The following is a 16,833-nucleotide window of genomic DNA, read 5'->3' on the forward strand; positions in this document are numbered from 1 at the left end:
TTTATTCGTTTTGCTTCTGTGCTGACACTTCACACAATGAAACCCTTCATCCAATGACAATTGACAACAAATACAGGCAGCAAAAGTCTCAGCTACAAGCTTAGTCTGTTAGTTTAGATTAACTTAATTATTTTTGAATTAAAACAGTTAAAAAAACTGCCTCTCCACAGCCAATGAAACTGGCTGCTTGCAATCTTTGTTATTGAACGATTGACAAGCTCCACCAAATCTGCGAAGTTGACATCGCAATTGTGCATTGTGTATTAGTTTCGCTCTATAATCCACCGCCACTACATTTGAAAAAATCTGTTAGCTAATTTTGTATGCCATAGTAGGCTACTGTACACTCGGACAGTGGTGGAGTTTTATTTTTTTGTTGCCCCTTCTGAGTTTACTTTTTGGTGGCTTAGTGCTTATCACAAGCCGTATCAAGACTTTGACTTTCTTGCATGTTAAGTTTCACTTGTAAACAGGAACAAAAACGTTTTTGAGGTAAAATACCAAACACTACTAAAAATTTTTGATAGAAGCGCTTTGTATTTTTCGCTTTATATCTTTAAGTGTGATTGTGAGATTAACTTGATGGGCCATAGTTTTGGCATTCAAATTGCAATTTCCTTAAATTTTGATCAATGATTACTTTAAAATTTTACACCGCGTGTTTAAACTCAGGCCAAATTACTTCTCTTTCATTGCATTAAGATCAACCAAATGCTGTTCCACTGTCAACAGTTCAATTCTTCACGCCTTGTTCAATTACTCCAGTAAGCATCTGCACTTAAATGTCGATTTGATGTTATTAACGGACAAAGTGAAAGCGATGAGTTGAACTGTAAATTTGAGTTTGCCAAGTGTTTGCGGTAATGATATGCAAACATACACATACACGGTTACACCACAGCCCTTTGTCGTTTTTAGCAGCTTGAAAATTGTTCTGTGATATCGCAAAGATAATCTTTAAGCTGAGCCATCATTAACGCAGAATAACAGAAACCTCAATAATGTACGCTTGAAACTGAGATTATAACTCAACCAGTTTGTGAAGATAAATTATTATGCTTGACCCAAGTTTTGTTGGTTTTAAAAGCTCTTGACTGAAGAGAGAAGAGTTACACAAGAAATGTAGGATATTTTGTCATTTTCTTATTAATGGGCTTTGTATTGGGCTTAGTTTTGTGCTGGTTTAAGCTTAACGAACTTGTTACCGAAAAAATTCAACACGAAAACAATTTTTTTGGCTATGTTTTACACATACTGTATCTAAAAATACGTTCATATTAATCATCTCAACTGAGAAAAAAGCGTAGCAAGCCATGTACAGCATACTTACACACACAGAACTGCATCTATTTACGTTTTCCAGACGTTGGAAAACGAATCCGATCGCTCAAACCCTGCGCTTGAGAAGGGCTGGAATCAATGGGGAGAGTGGAAACCGTGCAGTAGGAGCTGTGGAGGTGGAATCACACATATGCTGCGGCACTGTAAGCATACAAGGTTTGTTTCTGTAGAAAGAATGTGGTTTACTTTTTTGACTTTGTATTGTTGTTTGCCAAGATGTCACTAAATGGCCTCATGCCCAAAGAGCAAATTTACAATTTTTTACTAAACTCAATTTTAAGTCCAACTTCAACAATTCGGCTTCAAATTTTCCATAGTTTTTTTCACAGAATCTTCACCGAGTGAACTTGTCAGGCATAATACTTCTTGCCAGTACAGTATACCCAAGCATATGATCATTATCGAAATTCCACCAGAAAAGCAAATAACCAAAATATTTAAAACGCGTTTATATCAAAACACCTTTGTGAGAATTGGGCCCTTCTTGAATTCACGTATTCGATTACTCTAGATTTGACATAAAATACGGCTTGAGAACGTAATTTTAGATTGACTGGGATGGCTGTGATGGGTGGGTAGAAATGACAAAAAAACTGTATTGCTTGAAGTCTCAATTTTTCAGTAAGAGGTTAGTGCAACTATGCCGTCAGCTTGGCTAACCTAATCGACAATCGAAAGGATATGGGTTCGAATCTCATCGGGAGCATACATGTGTATGCCCTGGCACAGCACTGACATGTGAAGATGAAAACAAAGATCGGAATTTCTTGCCTTTTCGCTTCAAATCATTTTTCAAAACAAAGGTTGCAACCAAAACCGGAAGCAATTGTGGATACTTAAAAACATGCAAGACGAAACCATATTAACATCTTTCCAAATTATACCTTGTCATTAATGTCATGGTTGATCTAGGTGAGATATATTTTCGAAATAAGTTTGGCTATTGTAAAATAGTTATAAGCAGCTTATGCTGCAGTAAGTCGGTTATTTGGTCGATGTTCATACCTTGAAGTTGGATATTAGGTTTTCATGATGGCATTTAAGCAACTTGGCTACTCTTTGCTTTAGTGAAAACTTTCTATTTCTCCAGATGCGTTTGCAATTGCCCGTAGCTTGTTTGTCAACTGTCCTTATTGATCAACCCCAGCCAGTTAATCAGCTTATTTTTACGTTGATTCAGCATTCTTAAACGTTACAATCCAATGCAAAAATAACTGATTCCCCGCCTGAGATTAAGTTTCATGCCACCAGGTAGCTAACCAAAGGTGATTATGCACAAAAATAATGTTATTTTTCTTGAGAAGCAACGATGATTTAGTCTGCCTGAGTTGTTACAGCTCACGAATGTTCCAACATGAATTTCTGTTTTATTTTGGTGCCAGTTATGCAGAAAAACAATCGCCATGTCGTTAACAAGTAACTATGCTCATTATCTTCGGTGGCTACTGCAACTCAAAGTTAAAAATGTACCTACTGTATCAAAGAAAGAAGCAGAATTATTATTATTATTATCACATTTTTGATGGAGTATGTGTTGATGTGTGGTCACTTGCTAAGATACGCATGTTTTGCCCTAATCTGTGACGTGACAGCCTTATAGCCTTCATTGTGGCAGGTATTGACAAAGTATGTGCACTGATTACTGCATCGAATAAGAATTGTGTACTTTTCTGTGGCTGTGAGTTGTCTGAAAGGTTTTGTATTTATTCACTTCGCTAACGTATTTATTCACGTTTCTTGTGAAAGTTAGCTTTAGCTTCTACATAGATTGCACCACTTCCAAACAACTTTTACAATAAAATTTCTTCCCTGGTTTTCATGAAGGGAAACTGCTTCAAATTTGTTTTTCGGTAAAACGTTTGCTATTGTACAATTCAAGTTTTCACCTGTGATAGTAAACTGGTTATTACCTACCGAGTTAAAGCATCTTTTGTTATTGATCGCTGTCACTGGATATGAAAGAACACAATAGAACTGTAAAACGTCACCTGTTCCTCACATGTAGCTTATGCTTCATTTGAAAAGGCCCTGTTCTTGTGCAAAACTAACCCGCCTTTTAACTTTAATGTTCAATCTATTTAACTTTTAGATTTGTGTTTAACGAAGTGATAGATTATAGCCTTAAATCTTTGTCGACAGTCGTTTCGATGTTTGAGCGTTTACAAGTTTGTTTGATTTCGCAAAAAGTGTTTGCACGTCTCAACTTCTCCTTCTCACTCAACTACGGGTTGAGTTGCAGGTGACACAATGCACATCAGAACTAACAAGGCAGTATGGGTGTGAATCCTCCTTTGGCAAAGTAAATCCAACAACTAGACCATTCAAATTACTTCTATTTTGCATCAACAATATATCCAGGGGCCTTTGATCTGTTTACCTTGTGACAAAAACCTTTAGTTTATAGCTGGTTGCAATTGTTTTGCATAATTTTCTTAATTACTACTTACCCCAGTATGTTCAGATTTCCTTGGGCCGTGGTTTATTTTCATAGGTTTATTGGTTGTTGAGTATTGGGGTTGGATTAGCTACCCCTGGCCTTTTACCATACTTTTTTTTTATCATGCAGTAGTTTATTGTTCCTCAAGCTTTTCACTTAAAACTCGTGTATTTAGAATTGACGGGAGTCCTGATTGCGTCGGACCCAACCGCAAGTATAGTTCCTGCAACGTACAGGTACGGCTGTAGTCTGTAACATTTGACTTAGTGCATATTTTAACAAAGAAGAAAAACTGCTGCACCGTCGTGGTGTTCATGTGGGCCTATGTTGAATACTGGCCGACTTTAATTTCTTGCAAAGGGACCTCATTAATATCTTGAAGAAATGCATTAAAAATAAGCAAAAAAGGTCTGAAAAAATCTGTGATGAGCGATAAAACAAAAAACTTGGTCAAAGTTTGTCCTTTTGGGACAACAATACGGTGCTATTACGTTTTTGAGGTGGTAAGCTCAATTGAATTAAATTCTGAGCGCATTGTTGCGTGAGTTGAAGCAGTCATTTTTTAGAAATTTTTTCACGTGTTAAACTGTTTCTCCAGTTTGTTTGCAATGTCTAAACACTGAACTGCCTGACAGAACAACAAAGGCAAGATTTTTTACCGCAGCTATGCCTTGTTCTGGCATTTGACATCATTGTGATAGATCAAGCATGGTGGCAGATATCGTAGTTTTCCAACCAGCAAATCATTTTTTTGCATTTATTCAACGTCTACATTCGCATTACATTCATTCGACGTTAAATTAACACAGAAAATGAGTAATTTGTTTGCTAAGGTGGAAGTCGCAAAAGAGAAATGACACAATTACTGGGGCCACACGCATTTAAGAAAATTATATGTCAGTTAACAACTGTCCATCTAACTAACATGTAGCAATCCGCTTTATTTTTGTTTGTTTTCTTCATTCGTTTAATCTGCTTGGCGTCGCTTTGATCTTTCATTGGACGGAGTGACTGTTATAGGGTGCTGACCTGTGAACTCTTTGATGAACCCAGCCAACAAGTCGTTTCATTTTACATCGATTTAACGTTAGCGGATTGGTATTTGCTGGCTGGAAAAGCGTCGGAAACTGGTTCCACAGAGATATTTCTTTTTTCTGTATTTACACGTTGTGGAGACACCAATTTTTATAGAAAAAGTGAGAACATTTAATTTATTTGGTTCAATTGTTCTGGCACTGACATTGAAAACTGGACATATAAAGGGATCACCTGCAGAAAAGGAAACGATTAAATTTGTTGTTGAACTAAAAAAAGCAAAATTGGAGAGTTTTTATCTCTTTATGGGAAAGCAACTACCAATAGCGAAACTTCACAACAATATTACTCCAAATTGAAGTAAACACAAGTTTCGCATGAAAGTTTTCTTCTGTCCGATCATCGTGGCTGATAATCATATAAAACTTGCATGCTATGGTTTTATATTTGATGCTCTTTCTTTGACAGTTTTCATGTTTAAAGAAAATTTATCACTATTTTCCGGACAACTAAATGTTGTTTTTATTTTCTGCATTGCTGTAAGGACCATTGAATGTCATCAACTCCTTTCAATTTTTTTAAACGTAATACCAAGGCAAAACATACTTTCATATAGCTTTAATTTTCGTCCTCGAAACAAAACCGTAAAGTTACTAACAGTAGCTTAATTTCATTTTTCAAATTAAAACTGCAACAAGTTTGCATTTTACGCTTGAGTGCAAAAACGTCAAAAAAACACAGTAAGGTATCAAAAGCCTCAATCATGGTGGTCACAACAATATTGAATTTGCGTTTATCAAAGTCAAGATAAAAGTCTATTTGTCAAAAGGTAATTTCTGATAGGCTAATTCCTGTAGTTTAGATCTTCAGACGTTTAGATCAGCAGACATGATGTAACTATGAAGGACCACCTGCTTTGCTTTAGATAAAACATAATAAATCCGTTCATGTGATGAAGACAAGGTATCGATCTTTTTTTTTAAACATGGCGCATTTGTCAACAACAATTTGACCTAATAGTGAGTGTGCAAAAAAATGAAGTGTTTAAATTGCTAAATGTTCATCTATTTACAAAATGAAACTTACACCTCCAAATCAAGCATCGATAAGCCATGGAACTGCACGCAATGGTTAGCTTTGCCTTTACCGGAATGTCCAGCAATCAAAAACTTTTTGCATTACAGCCGCCCTCCTCAGTGGCTTACCTGTGTATTAATATGTGGTTGGGTTTTCTGCATTTGTTGTTACTGCTCTACAAGCTTTAAATAGATCCACATTTTACCAAGAACATTACAAGTCAGGAAATATTTTGCACCGTGAGACATCAACAATTAATGCTGAACACAATGCGTGGTATGTTTGGCGATTTCATTTCACCATGCTGTGTTTGTCAAAGTTACAAAATACTTTACAAAATGCTGCTAGGTAGCGTTCATGTCCTTATCAATTGACGATAGTGGTAGTTCTGAATTGCACTTTGACACTTGAAGCTTGATGTCTTTAAACCAGTTTTTAAAAGCGTTTTCGCACGGGTGGACTGTGTTTAATCACTGGGTGGTGCAGTCTATGGACAGTCTAAAATCAAATTATTAACAGTTTTCTTACTTTTTTTGCAATTTGGACAATTTTTTTGTATTTTAGTGACCCTACCGATGAAAAGTGGCAGCAGTGCCGGGCTGCGGGCATGACAGAATAAGAATGAAATAAACGATGAACTCTATGCATATAAAAATATAGTTTTAAGTTGTTGACAACAATTAAAATGTTTTCTTACAACCACAGCAAAACAGTGGAACCCAAGAACCATCTTTAACTTCAAAATAATGTTTGTTAGGATTGCCCAGAAGGCTCCACCGACTTCCGAGGAGACCAGTGTTCCTTATTCAACAATCAATCATACCGTGGCCGCTTGTATCGGTGGAAGCCTTACGTCAGTGGTAAGTGAAATGGTTGAGCTGATTATATATAATACTTCATATACAATATACATTTGCTGTTGTTGTTTTGTTTTTAAATCTAAAATCAACACCGTATCCAGACAGCAGACCAACCGATTTTTACATTGATTTAACGTCTGCAAACGTTTAAGCAATGTAAAAAACGGTTGGTCTTTTGTCTGGGTATGGAATTGCATTATATTTAACAAAAAAAGTGTTAAAAAAAAGTGTTGGTATTTTGTTTATTTAAAAAAAGCTTTATCGTACATGTTATTGTTCACCTTCTATTGCCACAGCGATTTTTATTCCTGATGCACAGTGATAAGTAGTTAGAAAAAAATTTGCAAAATAGCAGCGACAGCAAATTGGTAGTCAGTAAATTTAGTATTGTAAAATATAATTGCAAGAATTGCATGAGAACAATCGATGGAAGAGAACGTGTCTTTAAAATTATATTTCGCCCAACTATTCGGAGATAATTTTGAAGCTAAAACAACATTAAGCAGAACAGTGTTCAATCTATTTTGCTGGCTCCCTAGCTATCAAAAGTTACGCCGTTTTTACAGTGCTTCCACATAATCAGATGTTGAAGTAATGTGACGAAAAAAGTTATTGGCTGGATAATTTTACTGTAGCGAGTTTTCGTTCCGTCACAAAACAATGTATCAATTTACCAGAAAAATGCGTAGCATTTGCAACACCTTTCGCCACAGCCGCCTGCATGGGCAAAGCAACTGTGTTCCGCATACCACTGGACAAGACGTTTTGCCAAACAAGTGCAATCGAGAACACTCTTGATGTCTAGTTTAACTTTTCGTATTTGAGCTAGGGATGCATTACAACTTCAGTAAACACATAAATGTTGTCATGCATAGCATTTGTTGATTTTATCTTTTACTCATTCTGTGACCTGTGATCTCCACATGGAGTTCACATTTCTAAGCATATGTTTATTTTATACACAAGGCTTGTTTTGACCAATTAAAAGTAAGTTTAGCAGTAAATAAAAACCCATTAATTTTCCAAAGTCTGTTACTTTATACTGTTTGAGAAAACTTTACAAGTTACAAGCGTATTTTTGTTAACTGCAATACGACGTAGCTTGATATATACGAGACAGTTTGCAATCCTAATTCTGGCTGACGCTTGACCAGAAGTTTTGTAACGCGTTGTATTTCTACTGTATTAAATTAGAACTTTGATTTTGACTACGTGTTTCATTTTTGCTTTCCGATGCATTACTCGTGTTCATGAAGCTTTTCTTACAGCGCCAGCATTAAATCCGTGCGAGCTGCATTGTCAGTCGGAAAACGGCAGCTTCATAACCAAGTTCGCAGACAAAGTGATGGATGGAACGAGGTGTAGTCAGAATTCTAATGATGTTTGCGTGGATGGAACGTGTCAGGTATATTAAGTCATTTCCTTTCGGTTTAAAAGTTTACTTTGAAAAACAAGGTTTTTGAGATCGACGGTTTTGTAACGTTTGCTAACATTATTGCTTGGTCGTTCCACAGACAAAATTTCGCACTTAAATGTTTGGTCAATTGGGTCTCATGTGCTACGCAAAAGAAAACTTCTTCCAAAAGGTTTCATTGCGCTATGATTGCCGTTTTATTTCAACATACTGTTCATAAACATGCAGGGTCAAGTAAACCTGCGTAATTCAGCACACTTATATTAATAAGGCTGTTTAAAAATCATGCTGTACATCTTCCCAGCCCAGACAGCAAAATCCATCATTTTTGCATTGATTCAATGTCTAAAAGACGTGATTTGTGAAAGATGTAAAAGTAAAAGATGTAAAAGTCACGTCTTTTGCTGTCTGGGTAGTTTTGAGTTTGACCAAATCCGCATGTATTTTTGAAACCACCATGTGAATCATTGGCACTTTTCGTAGTAAATACAGGAAAATGGGCGCTGGGCATTTTTCTCTTTCCAAATCGCAAAGGCAGGCTACTGTCTTTTTTTGTAGGTTTTGGCAACTGCCTTTTTGTCTAAAACTGCTTCTATCAATTACATATCTGCAGAAAATTTGATAACAGTTGATGCTAATGCACGCTACAAATGTATGTAGCGCAAGCTGCACTAACATCAAAAAGATTAACTGTGATTTTTAGAAAATTTTTTAAACTAAATATCGTTTTGTGCATTGCATTGCTTTGAATATTAAAAGCAGATAATCGCAAATATAGAGATGGTGGTTCGGAACAATATCAGCTCACAACGACTTAACCCTATGATCACTGATCAGCTCTTATGAAAAAAATTGCAAGTTTTGTATTAATATAACGATACATAATGTTGAAATGGTATGAAATTTAGCCGATAATGATAAGACCGCATGCTGCTGTGTAATAGATATTGTTTCTGATGATTTAGGTCTTATCGCGACGCTGTTGGTCCTTTTTTGCTAAGGTATGCATTAATATGCTGCAAGGGCAATGTCGTTTTCTTTGTTCGTCAATTGTTTTTCAAGCAGGGCCACTGAGAGGGTAATGTGGGCCAGCAACTCATGAGATTTTCATGCCCCAAATTAAGATACTTCCAAGAAAAACGCAATTTATCCAAAGAATACGCAGTGGTTTCTTCGTCCGAGGCCCCTTGGTTTATATTTGCCATCTATAAAATCAAACTTTGGGAAGAAGATGCTACGTTTCGATGGAGTGTTACCATCGAATCAAATATCAAAAAAACTAAACGAAACATTTTACAGTACTTTTAAATTTAAATATACATGTTTCTTAATAAATTGAGGTTACAAACGCTTATGGTGTTGCTAAATTTTTGAATTGACTTGCGGTGGAAAAACGCTATTTCTTGGCCGAGCCATGGCCGAGCGATGCAGAATTGTATTGATTTGAAGGTATTTGTGTGCCAAAGTATTTTTTCTGTGACTTCTGTGTTCGCAAAGTTACTCTTTCCTTATTGTTTCTTTCTCCTTTTTTATTAACAAGAATCCTAAAAACTCTTTTAAAGTTTGACTTCATTAATTTTTCAAGATCAACATGAAAGAGTAAATGACACTGCGCTCATGCTTTGATTTTATTCCTTTCTCAATTTCTAAGGAAGTAGTTTACACTATATGACAGTTGTGACACGTAGTCGTAGTTACTTAGTTTGCACAATCAAGATAGAATTGAACGAACATTGACCGCAATCTTTGTGAAGAAACTACCAGCAAATGCGGAATTGTCTTTTTACGCAGGCAAAGAAGATTTGACAAGTTCGTATTTTCATTCCGCATCAGATTTAGTGAAGAAAAACAAGCTCAAAGTATTTGATCTTCAGCAATGTGTCATTTACAGTATGTTTTGCACGAGCCACAGCAGATAGTTACATTTTTAACTAAAAATAGACTTTCGCTGGTTAGAGGTTTACAGGCGTGGCCCATGTAAGCAACAGTTACTGAGATTTACTGGTATGCTACATTACTTTCTCTAATAATTTTTGTTAGTTTGAGTTGAAGTTTCATTTCTACAATGGGTCTTTTATATTAATAGAAAGGAACCACACAGTTGAGTTCAATATAGCGTCATGGTATTTCAACTAAAATGTTTACAAAGAAGCAATACCTTCAATTGCGAAAGGTTTAGCTTCAGGTTCAAACAGCTAGTTACATTTGATTTAGTAAAGTTTTATGTAGAAATATACGCACTTTTTTGGAATAGTATCTACTGTATGTACAAAAAAGAAACAGCTGAAAAAAAGGCGTAAAAAATTTATCATTGACAGCAGAAAGCGTTACCATTCAACATTGATTACGCGTTAGCTGCTTGGCCGAGCGATGAAGGACTCTGCACTAAACGGGGCTAGCTGTCCATTCAACACCTCTTCAGTGTGGTTGAAGGTGGACACGAAGATTGGCTTCCTTACCATTTATTAACTTAAATCTTTAACCACCGGGCATAATCCTGGATACGACAAACGATTTTCTTGACAAATTGACACTTCATCAAAAGGAAAAAAAAAAACGAAACAAATTGCCTACACTGATTCGGTCATGTCGAAAAGATTTAGTGCAGCTGAGAGTGCAGCAACCGGTGAAAAATTTTCTTAGTAGCTTACACTGCTAATATCATTAATGTGTTCAGAGAAGCATGACTACTTTCAGACAAACCGGCGAACGTGGCGAATTGTAATTTGATTTTCAAACCCGCATGAGAGTTGATGCTTTTACGTTTACTTTCATGTGACAGTAACTCACTGTTGCCTAACGTTGAATCATTGAAAAAAGCACAAGATTGTTAGTGTGACTCGTTGGATGTCATAGAATCCTCACAAAAGGGACACCTTTACGGTGTGGAAAAGCTATTTGGAAACGTTATTTCGTATAACGCTTGTCCAGTAATACCTAGCGTACGCGAAATTGTTTGGTTCATTTGCTTTGCCTTGTGTTTAAAAAAACTTGATTGATGTTCGTATCAATGCAAAAAGACCAAAATAACACAACATGTATCCAACGTAATAAATCGTAGATATGACGCAAAGAAGCATAAAGAGAATGGCTCCTGACTAAATATTTTTTGCTCACGAAAGACCCTAAATATTTTTTCTCAGCCACCTTGACTTGTTGGGTTCCTGATGATTGGCAGTGTCAGTGACTTTCGACACATCCTGTCTTCGCACTGTCATCTGGTAGTTGACTGTCGCGCGTCGCGCCCCCTTCCACGTTTAGACGGCTATATTTAAACATTCAGACTGGATTTGAGTTGGGCCAGTCAGCAAATCAGCCCTTTTATTACATTGATTCAACGTCTGCAGTGGCTATATTATTTATCTGCAGAATTGACTCTCTTTAATTTTTTTTTGAGCTGTTAAGTATTTCCCAGTAAATTGGAACAATCAGTCAGCCGCCAAAGAGGTAAAATTACAAAATAAAGGCGATAAACGCAATTGTGTTTTGGTGTGAAGTCTTTTACTGCATTCAATCACATCTTCACGAAAGAACGCACGTGCTTCATGTTATAGACTTTTTAGAGTATCTTGAATTACTTACCAATCATATAGTATCCTGTTTATGACGCTGAATACCCAAAATATAACTTCATCTGCTCAAATTAGTCTTGGGTAACGCATGAGCATCTTTACCGCACGCTGTATCAAGTTTCCTAAATAGGCGACTTTTACGATTGATGGTATAAACTTATTGAGTTTATGCATTTTTTTTGTGAAAGCTGTAATTTTCAACAGATTCACTCAGTTTGTTAGTTGATTAAGTCCATCAGTGCTTTGCAGCAGTCACGTTGTTGAATGATTCCTGCTTGCTGGCAGCAGAGTAATCGTTTCTAGCACTAGTTGCTACGTTCATCTGATGAAATTGAAAGTAAAATTAACAACAAACAAGATGGTTTATTGCTTCACTGACATTTCGCGCACCATGACAATGCGCATCCTCAGAGCGAATAACATACAAAATAAAATTTCACCAGGTTATATACTGCAGTGCGATTGAAGGCAAGAAAAAATAAAACACGCAATATTTTAAAAATTGGCCAATGATGTGTGAGCGGTTACTTTCCACGTTAAATTACGTAAAAACTTCCAACAATAGACATAAAAATTCGAAGCGGTGACGACCAACAGAAAAAGTGCGATTGAAGGCAAGAGAAATAGATCACAATGTTTTAAAGATTGAATAGAAACGGATTGTGCTAAAGGATTGTGCTTAAGGATTGTGCTAGAAACGATAATTGTCCTGATGAACACCCAAACTTTTCAGTATTCAGCAGAGTAATCTATACTTTCACCAGTGGAAATCATTACTTTACCACTTGCTCATTTTATCAACACAATAATTTTGTGCAACAATTATAGCCTGACAATTTTTTCTTCACTACTCTAGTTGGATGATGTGACAGTGACCTTAATATTTTGGTAACAATTATAACTCAAAAGAGCAATCTATTTTCCAGGAAGTGGGATGTGACAAGATGCTTGGTTCATCTTTTAAAAACGATAAATGCATGGAATGTGGAGGATTCGGATCGACCTGTTATCGAGTTCATGGAGTCTTTAATGTTCCTAACCCTCCAGCTGGTAATGACCATTTTCTTTTATTCTTGGTTTGAAAATTATAGTGTTGAAATGGGCGTTTTAGTTTGCCATTTATTTTACTACAAAATTCCTTGGCTCCTTTGTCGTTGACAATTCATGTTCAATTCCTAGTCGAAATGACTGGGAACCATCACAACAAAAATTACCGCTATCTATTTCTTCGAAGATCTTTTATGCAATTTTACGTCGTTATTCAGCTGTTTATTCATTGTGAATTTTGCTATATTACAATTTTGTAAACTAATCCAATTGGTAAGTTCGTAAGCAGCTAGCTTTGGCTTTAAGTTTCTCACAACTTGACTGTTTACCGTTTGACAGCACGTGTTCCGTATCCTTGCCACATTACTCAGTAAAGTTGGTAAACGTGCCTAAGGTTCACTTGACTTATTGGATTAAAAAGCTTATTTTTCGCTAAACGATACTCATTTGTAACTGGAAAAAAATTCTTCCATGTTAATGTAACACTGATGTATTTTTATGTGTAGCCAACCACAAGTTGTTTTTGCATGCTGGATTTCTTCCCGTCATAAAACTCAATTGTAGACGATATAGATGTTGAACCAGTGTAAAAAGGATCAATTTTTATAGTCAGGGTTTTTTAGCCGGGTTGTTTGCCGATGATGTTAAATGCCTTAATAATACGACAAAGATTATTATCCAGCATTTGATTGTGTGCTAACTTTTGCCTTAATTCATGATTATGCTTTCAGGCTACATTGGCGTCGTTACCATTCCTATTGGCGCCACTAGCATTGAAATAGATGAACACAAAGCTACACGAAACCACTTAGGTAACCAACTAATCATACGCTATTGCTTAATAGTTGTATTTCAGTTACTGTCACCAACAATGGTATGCAGAAACAAAGACTCTATGTTTTGTTTTCTGGCTACAGTTTTCGTGTTGTTTGATTGGATATATTTGTGAGATGGAAATGATTTCAAAGTTACATTTACAGCTGTGCGGAATTCGCGAGGAGATTTCGTGTTGAATGGAAACTTGACCTTAAATCGCTCTCTAGCACTACAAGTAGCGGGTACAACCTTGAATTATCGTAGACGACTCAGTCGTAGGAGAGCGTCAGAGAGTTTACTGGCCAATGGACCGACCACGGAAATTTTTTACGTTGACGTAAGTCGGTTTTCAAAAGTACCCAGACAACATATCAGTCGTTTTTACATTGATTCACCGTCTGCAGACGTTACTTCAGTGTAAAAAACGACTGATTTGCTGTCCGGGTAGAAGTAGGCTGAAGACTTCTGAAACCTAGTAATTTGTAGTCTGCTCACGTCATATGTTTTATGTTGCGTTTTATTATGCGCTTAAATGCGTGTGCAGATGACATTGAAAAAGGAGTTCTGTGATTGTTGTGAAACTGATTTTTTAAGTTTCATTTTACATTTATTATTGAGTTAAGTGCTTAAAAAAGCAAAACACGTCAACCTTCATCTCCAATTGTATGCAATTATGCATGCAAACGGAACCGTGCGCGTTTGGCGGGAGTTGATCGTGGAATACTGATGGGCTCCAGTCAGAAACTCGTTCAAGTAGAAAACAGTTGTCACTCCTGAACATTGCCATTATACCGCCACTGCAGCACACCATGTGTACAAACGTTCAATTGATGCAAAACAGACGGATTTTGTTGCCTGATGCGCTGTGTCAATGTCACCGTTTATACCTAGTTAGCAGTGCACGAGAAAAACCGAGGAATCCGTTACAACTTCTACCTTCCAATTGGGACCAACGACCCGAACAATGAAAACATTGAGTGGGTTGCAGGCGAATGGAGCCAATGCACTCGTGACTGTGGAGGAGGTATCAGACTGCTACCCAGACAGCAATTCTGTCGTTTTTTGACATTGATTCAACGTCTGCAGACGTTAAAACGACAGCTTTGATGTCTGTCAATATTTTGCAGAAACTGTTTTGATAGCTTTACATTGAAAGACTTGCCGATTTATTTGCTAATGAAATGAATTGATCGTTGCATTCAAGTAAGGTGCAGTTAGACCTCGTTTAAATTCGTCTAATTTATTTTTATCAAATAGCCTAATATCGGTTTATTGAGGTTCTCCGGTTATTGAGATTGAAATACAAGAATCTAGATTTGAAATAAATCTGATCTAGACGATTTATGTCGTTTAATAGCATGGAATTCAGATTAATAGTAATCTTCACACTAACAAGGCCTGACTACACAATACACATGCTAGCAAGTTGGGTTTATCGATAAGTTTATTATCATTATTACCGTCATATCATGTACCATGTTTGTCGTAAAATCTGTAATCTGAAATGTCCTGCTATGTTTGCTACTGAAACGGATTTCTTCACGTATTTCATTCTTCTTTTTTTTGATCGCAGTAATCGGACAACTTCACCAAATTGATATTCTTTGATGAAATGAAGTAGGTTGGATTGACGAGGTTTAACTATTTCTGAAGTAAATTTGTACCATTCATGATAGAGTAAAGAATACGTTGCTTGCTCGATTTGCGTTCCTGTATGTGATTCAGGACCGTTTCTTTCTTTGATCTCATATTTTCTACGACGTCTTTCCATCTTTTCTTTAGTCTTCGTTTTTTCGCTTCCAACCTTCAACACCAAAGTTGTGCACGAAATGCTAGATTCTACTCGGTAAGAAACGACAGAAAATTGATTTCAACGTTTCACCAAAGTTTCTCGTATGATAGGAACTCAAAGTCGTCAATTAACCTGTCACAAAGATGGCGTGGAAGTGTCTTCATATGTATGCAAGCTTGTTCAGCGGCCACAGAGGAGGCAGGAGTGCAATCTCGAGCCATGTCGTGCCAGGTTTGTCAGGAGGAAAATTATTCGTCATATTTGCAACAGCGAACAATTTAACGAGAAAATGCTATACGTTTATATGAAGTAATATATATTAATCCTGCAACAACCAACTTGCGCCTGTCATCAAAAGATCTATAAATAAAAAGCATTTAGCTTCGGGAAAAACTTTTGCAATCTGGTAAGTAATATTCTTACAATCCATGTTCGCTGAATTTTTATTTTTTATTGGGAAAGTTTGCTTTTTTAGGTGGCGTTCCTCCGATTGGATGGACTGTTCTGCATCTTGCGGAGGAGGGATAAAGTTACGACATGTGTTTTGCACCGAAACTCCAATGCTTTCAACCAGGTGAAGTTGTTCATATTTATTGTTATTGTATCAAAAGCACAGCAATGTATAATGGACATCTCGTTTTCAGCTAGATCAGTGGTTCGTTCGTAAATGTTTGCAAACTGCAAAGTGTCTTCTGGGGGTCCAGCAAAAAACATGTGTCGTGTCATTTTGCTTCGAGTCTCCTACAAATCAGCAGTTGTTCAACTGTCATTTGCTCAGTTCACATGTAAAAGCTCAGCTAGTAACATTTCAGCAAGTGGCTGAAGTTGACAAACGATGAAACTGAGTAAGTAACAACTGAGCAAGCGGAAGCTTGGCATGTCACAAGTCAGCAAAATCAGTTTATTAAGCGGTGACCAAGAAAGTACGAACTGAGCAAGTAAATCTCATTTGCTGAGTTGTAGTTTTGTTGCTGAATTAGAAGCATAACATCGAAAAGGTTTTGTCACTAAGCCACCGATCGAACGAAAATGGAAGAAACCATATTTGAGTTTCACCTTAGTTTGGAATCATCGTGGTGCATATTATTTATTCCCGCTCAAGACAACATGGATTTACACCACTGGTGATCGCAAACTACTGTAGGGTGAAACTCAAGCATGGCGTCTTCTATTTTTATTTTTTTAATCGGGGCCTGACTATGAAATCCTCACATCTCCACAAAGGGTTTGTGTTCACTTTTTACGCTGTTTATTAATGACATACGTCATTGCCGCGTAGTTTCCCTCGGTTGATACCGGACAGAAGATGTGATGATGAAGACAACTCGTTGCGTCCGCCAACTCACGGAATTTGCAATGAACATCCGTGTCCGAGATGGCTGATCAGTAATTGGACAGAAGTAAGCAACGATTTCCATTCATTATGTTGTGACTGACGCCAA

The 16,833-nt window shown here is 36.8% G+C and overlaps 1 protein-coding gene across 2 annotated transcripts in view; it reads left to right on the forward strand.

Moving 5' to 3' along the window:
- The first annotated feature begins 1,403 nt into the window (after nucleotides 1-1,403).
- Nucleotides 1,404-16,833, forward strand: part of LOC145784130 (papilin-like) — a 31,191-nt gene continuing 15,761 nt past the window's right edge. For both annotated transcript variants that reach the window (XM_082595886.1, XM_082595887.1), the window contains exons 1-11: nucleotides 1,404-1,497; nucleotides 3,954-4,014; nucleotides 6,648-6,750; nucleotides 8,019-8,155; nucleotides 12,663-12,786; nucleotides 13,515-13,595; nucleotides 13,764-13,936; nucleotides 14,491-14,623; nucleotides 15,502-15,622; nucleotides 15,867-15,965; nucleotides 16,671-16,791. In XM_082595886.1, the coding sequence (XP_082452012.1) occupies nucleotides 1,472-1,497; nucleotides 3,954-4,014; nucleotides 6,648-6,750; nucleotides 8,019-8,155; nucleotides 12,663-12,786; nucleotides 13,515-13,595; nucleotides 13,764-13,936; nucleotides 14,491-14,623; nucleotides 15,502-15,622; nucleotides 15,867-15,965; nucleotides 16,671-16,791 (1,179 nt within the window). In that variant the 5' untranslated portion in view covers nucleotides 1,404-1,471. The remainder of the gene's footprint in view (nucleotides 1,498-3,953; nucleotides 4,015-6,647; nucleotides 6,751-8,018; nucleotides 8,156-12,662; nucleotides 12,787-13,514; nucleotides 13,596-13,763; nucleotides 13,937-14,490; nucleotides 14,624-15,501; nucleotides 15,623-15,866; nucleotides 15,966-16,670; nucleotides 16,792-16,833) is intronic.

Source organism: Aplidium turbinatum, chromosome 15 (genome assembly GCF_918807975.1).
Source record: "Aplidium turbinatum chromosome 15, kaAplTurb1.1, whole genome shotgun sequence".
Classification (NCBI taxonomy): Eukaryota; Metazoa; Chordata; class Ascidiacea; order Aplousobranchia; family Polyclinidae; genus Aplidium; species Aplidium turbinatum.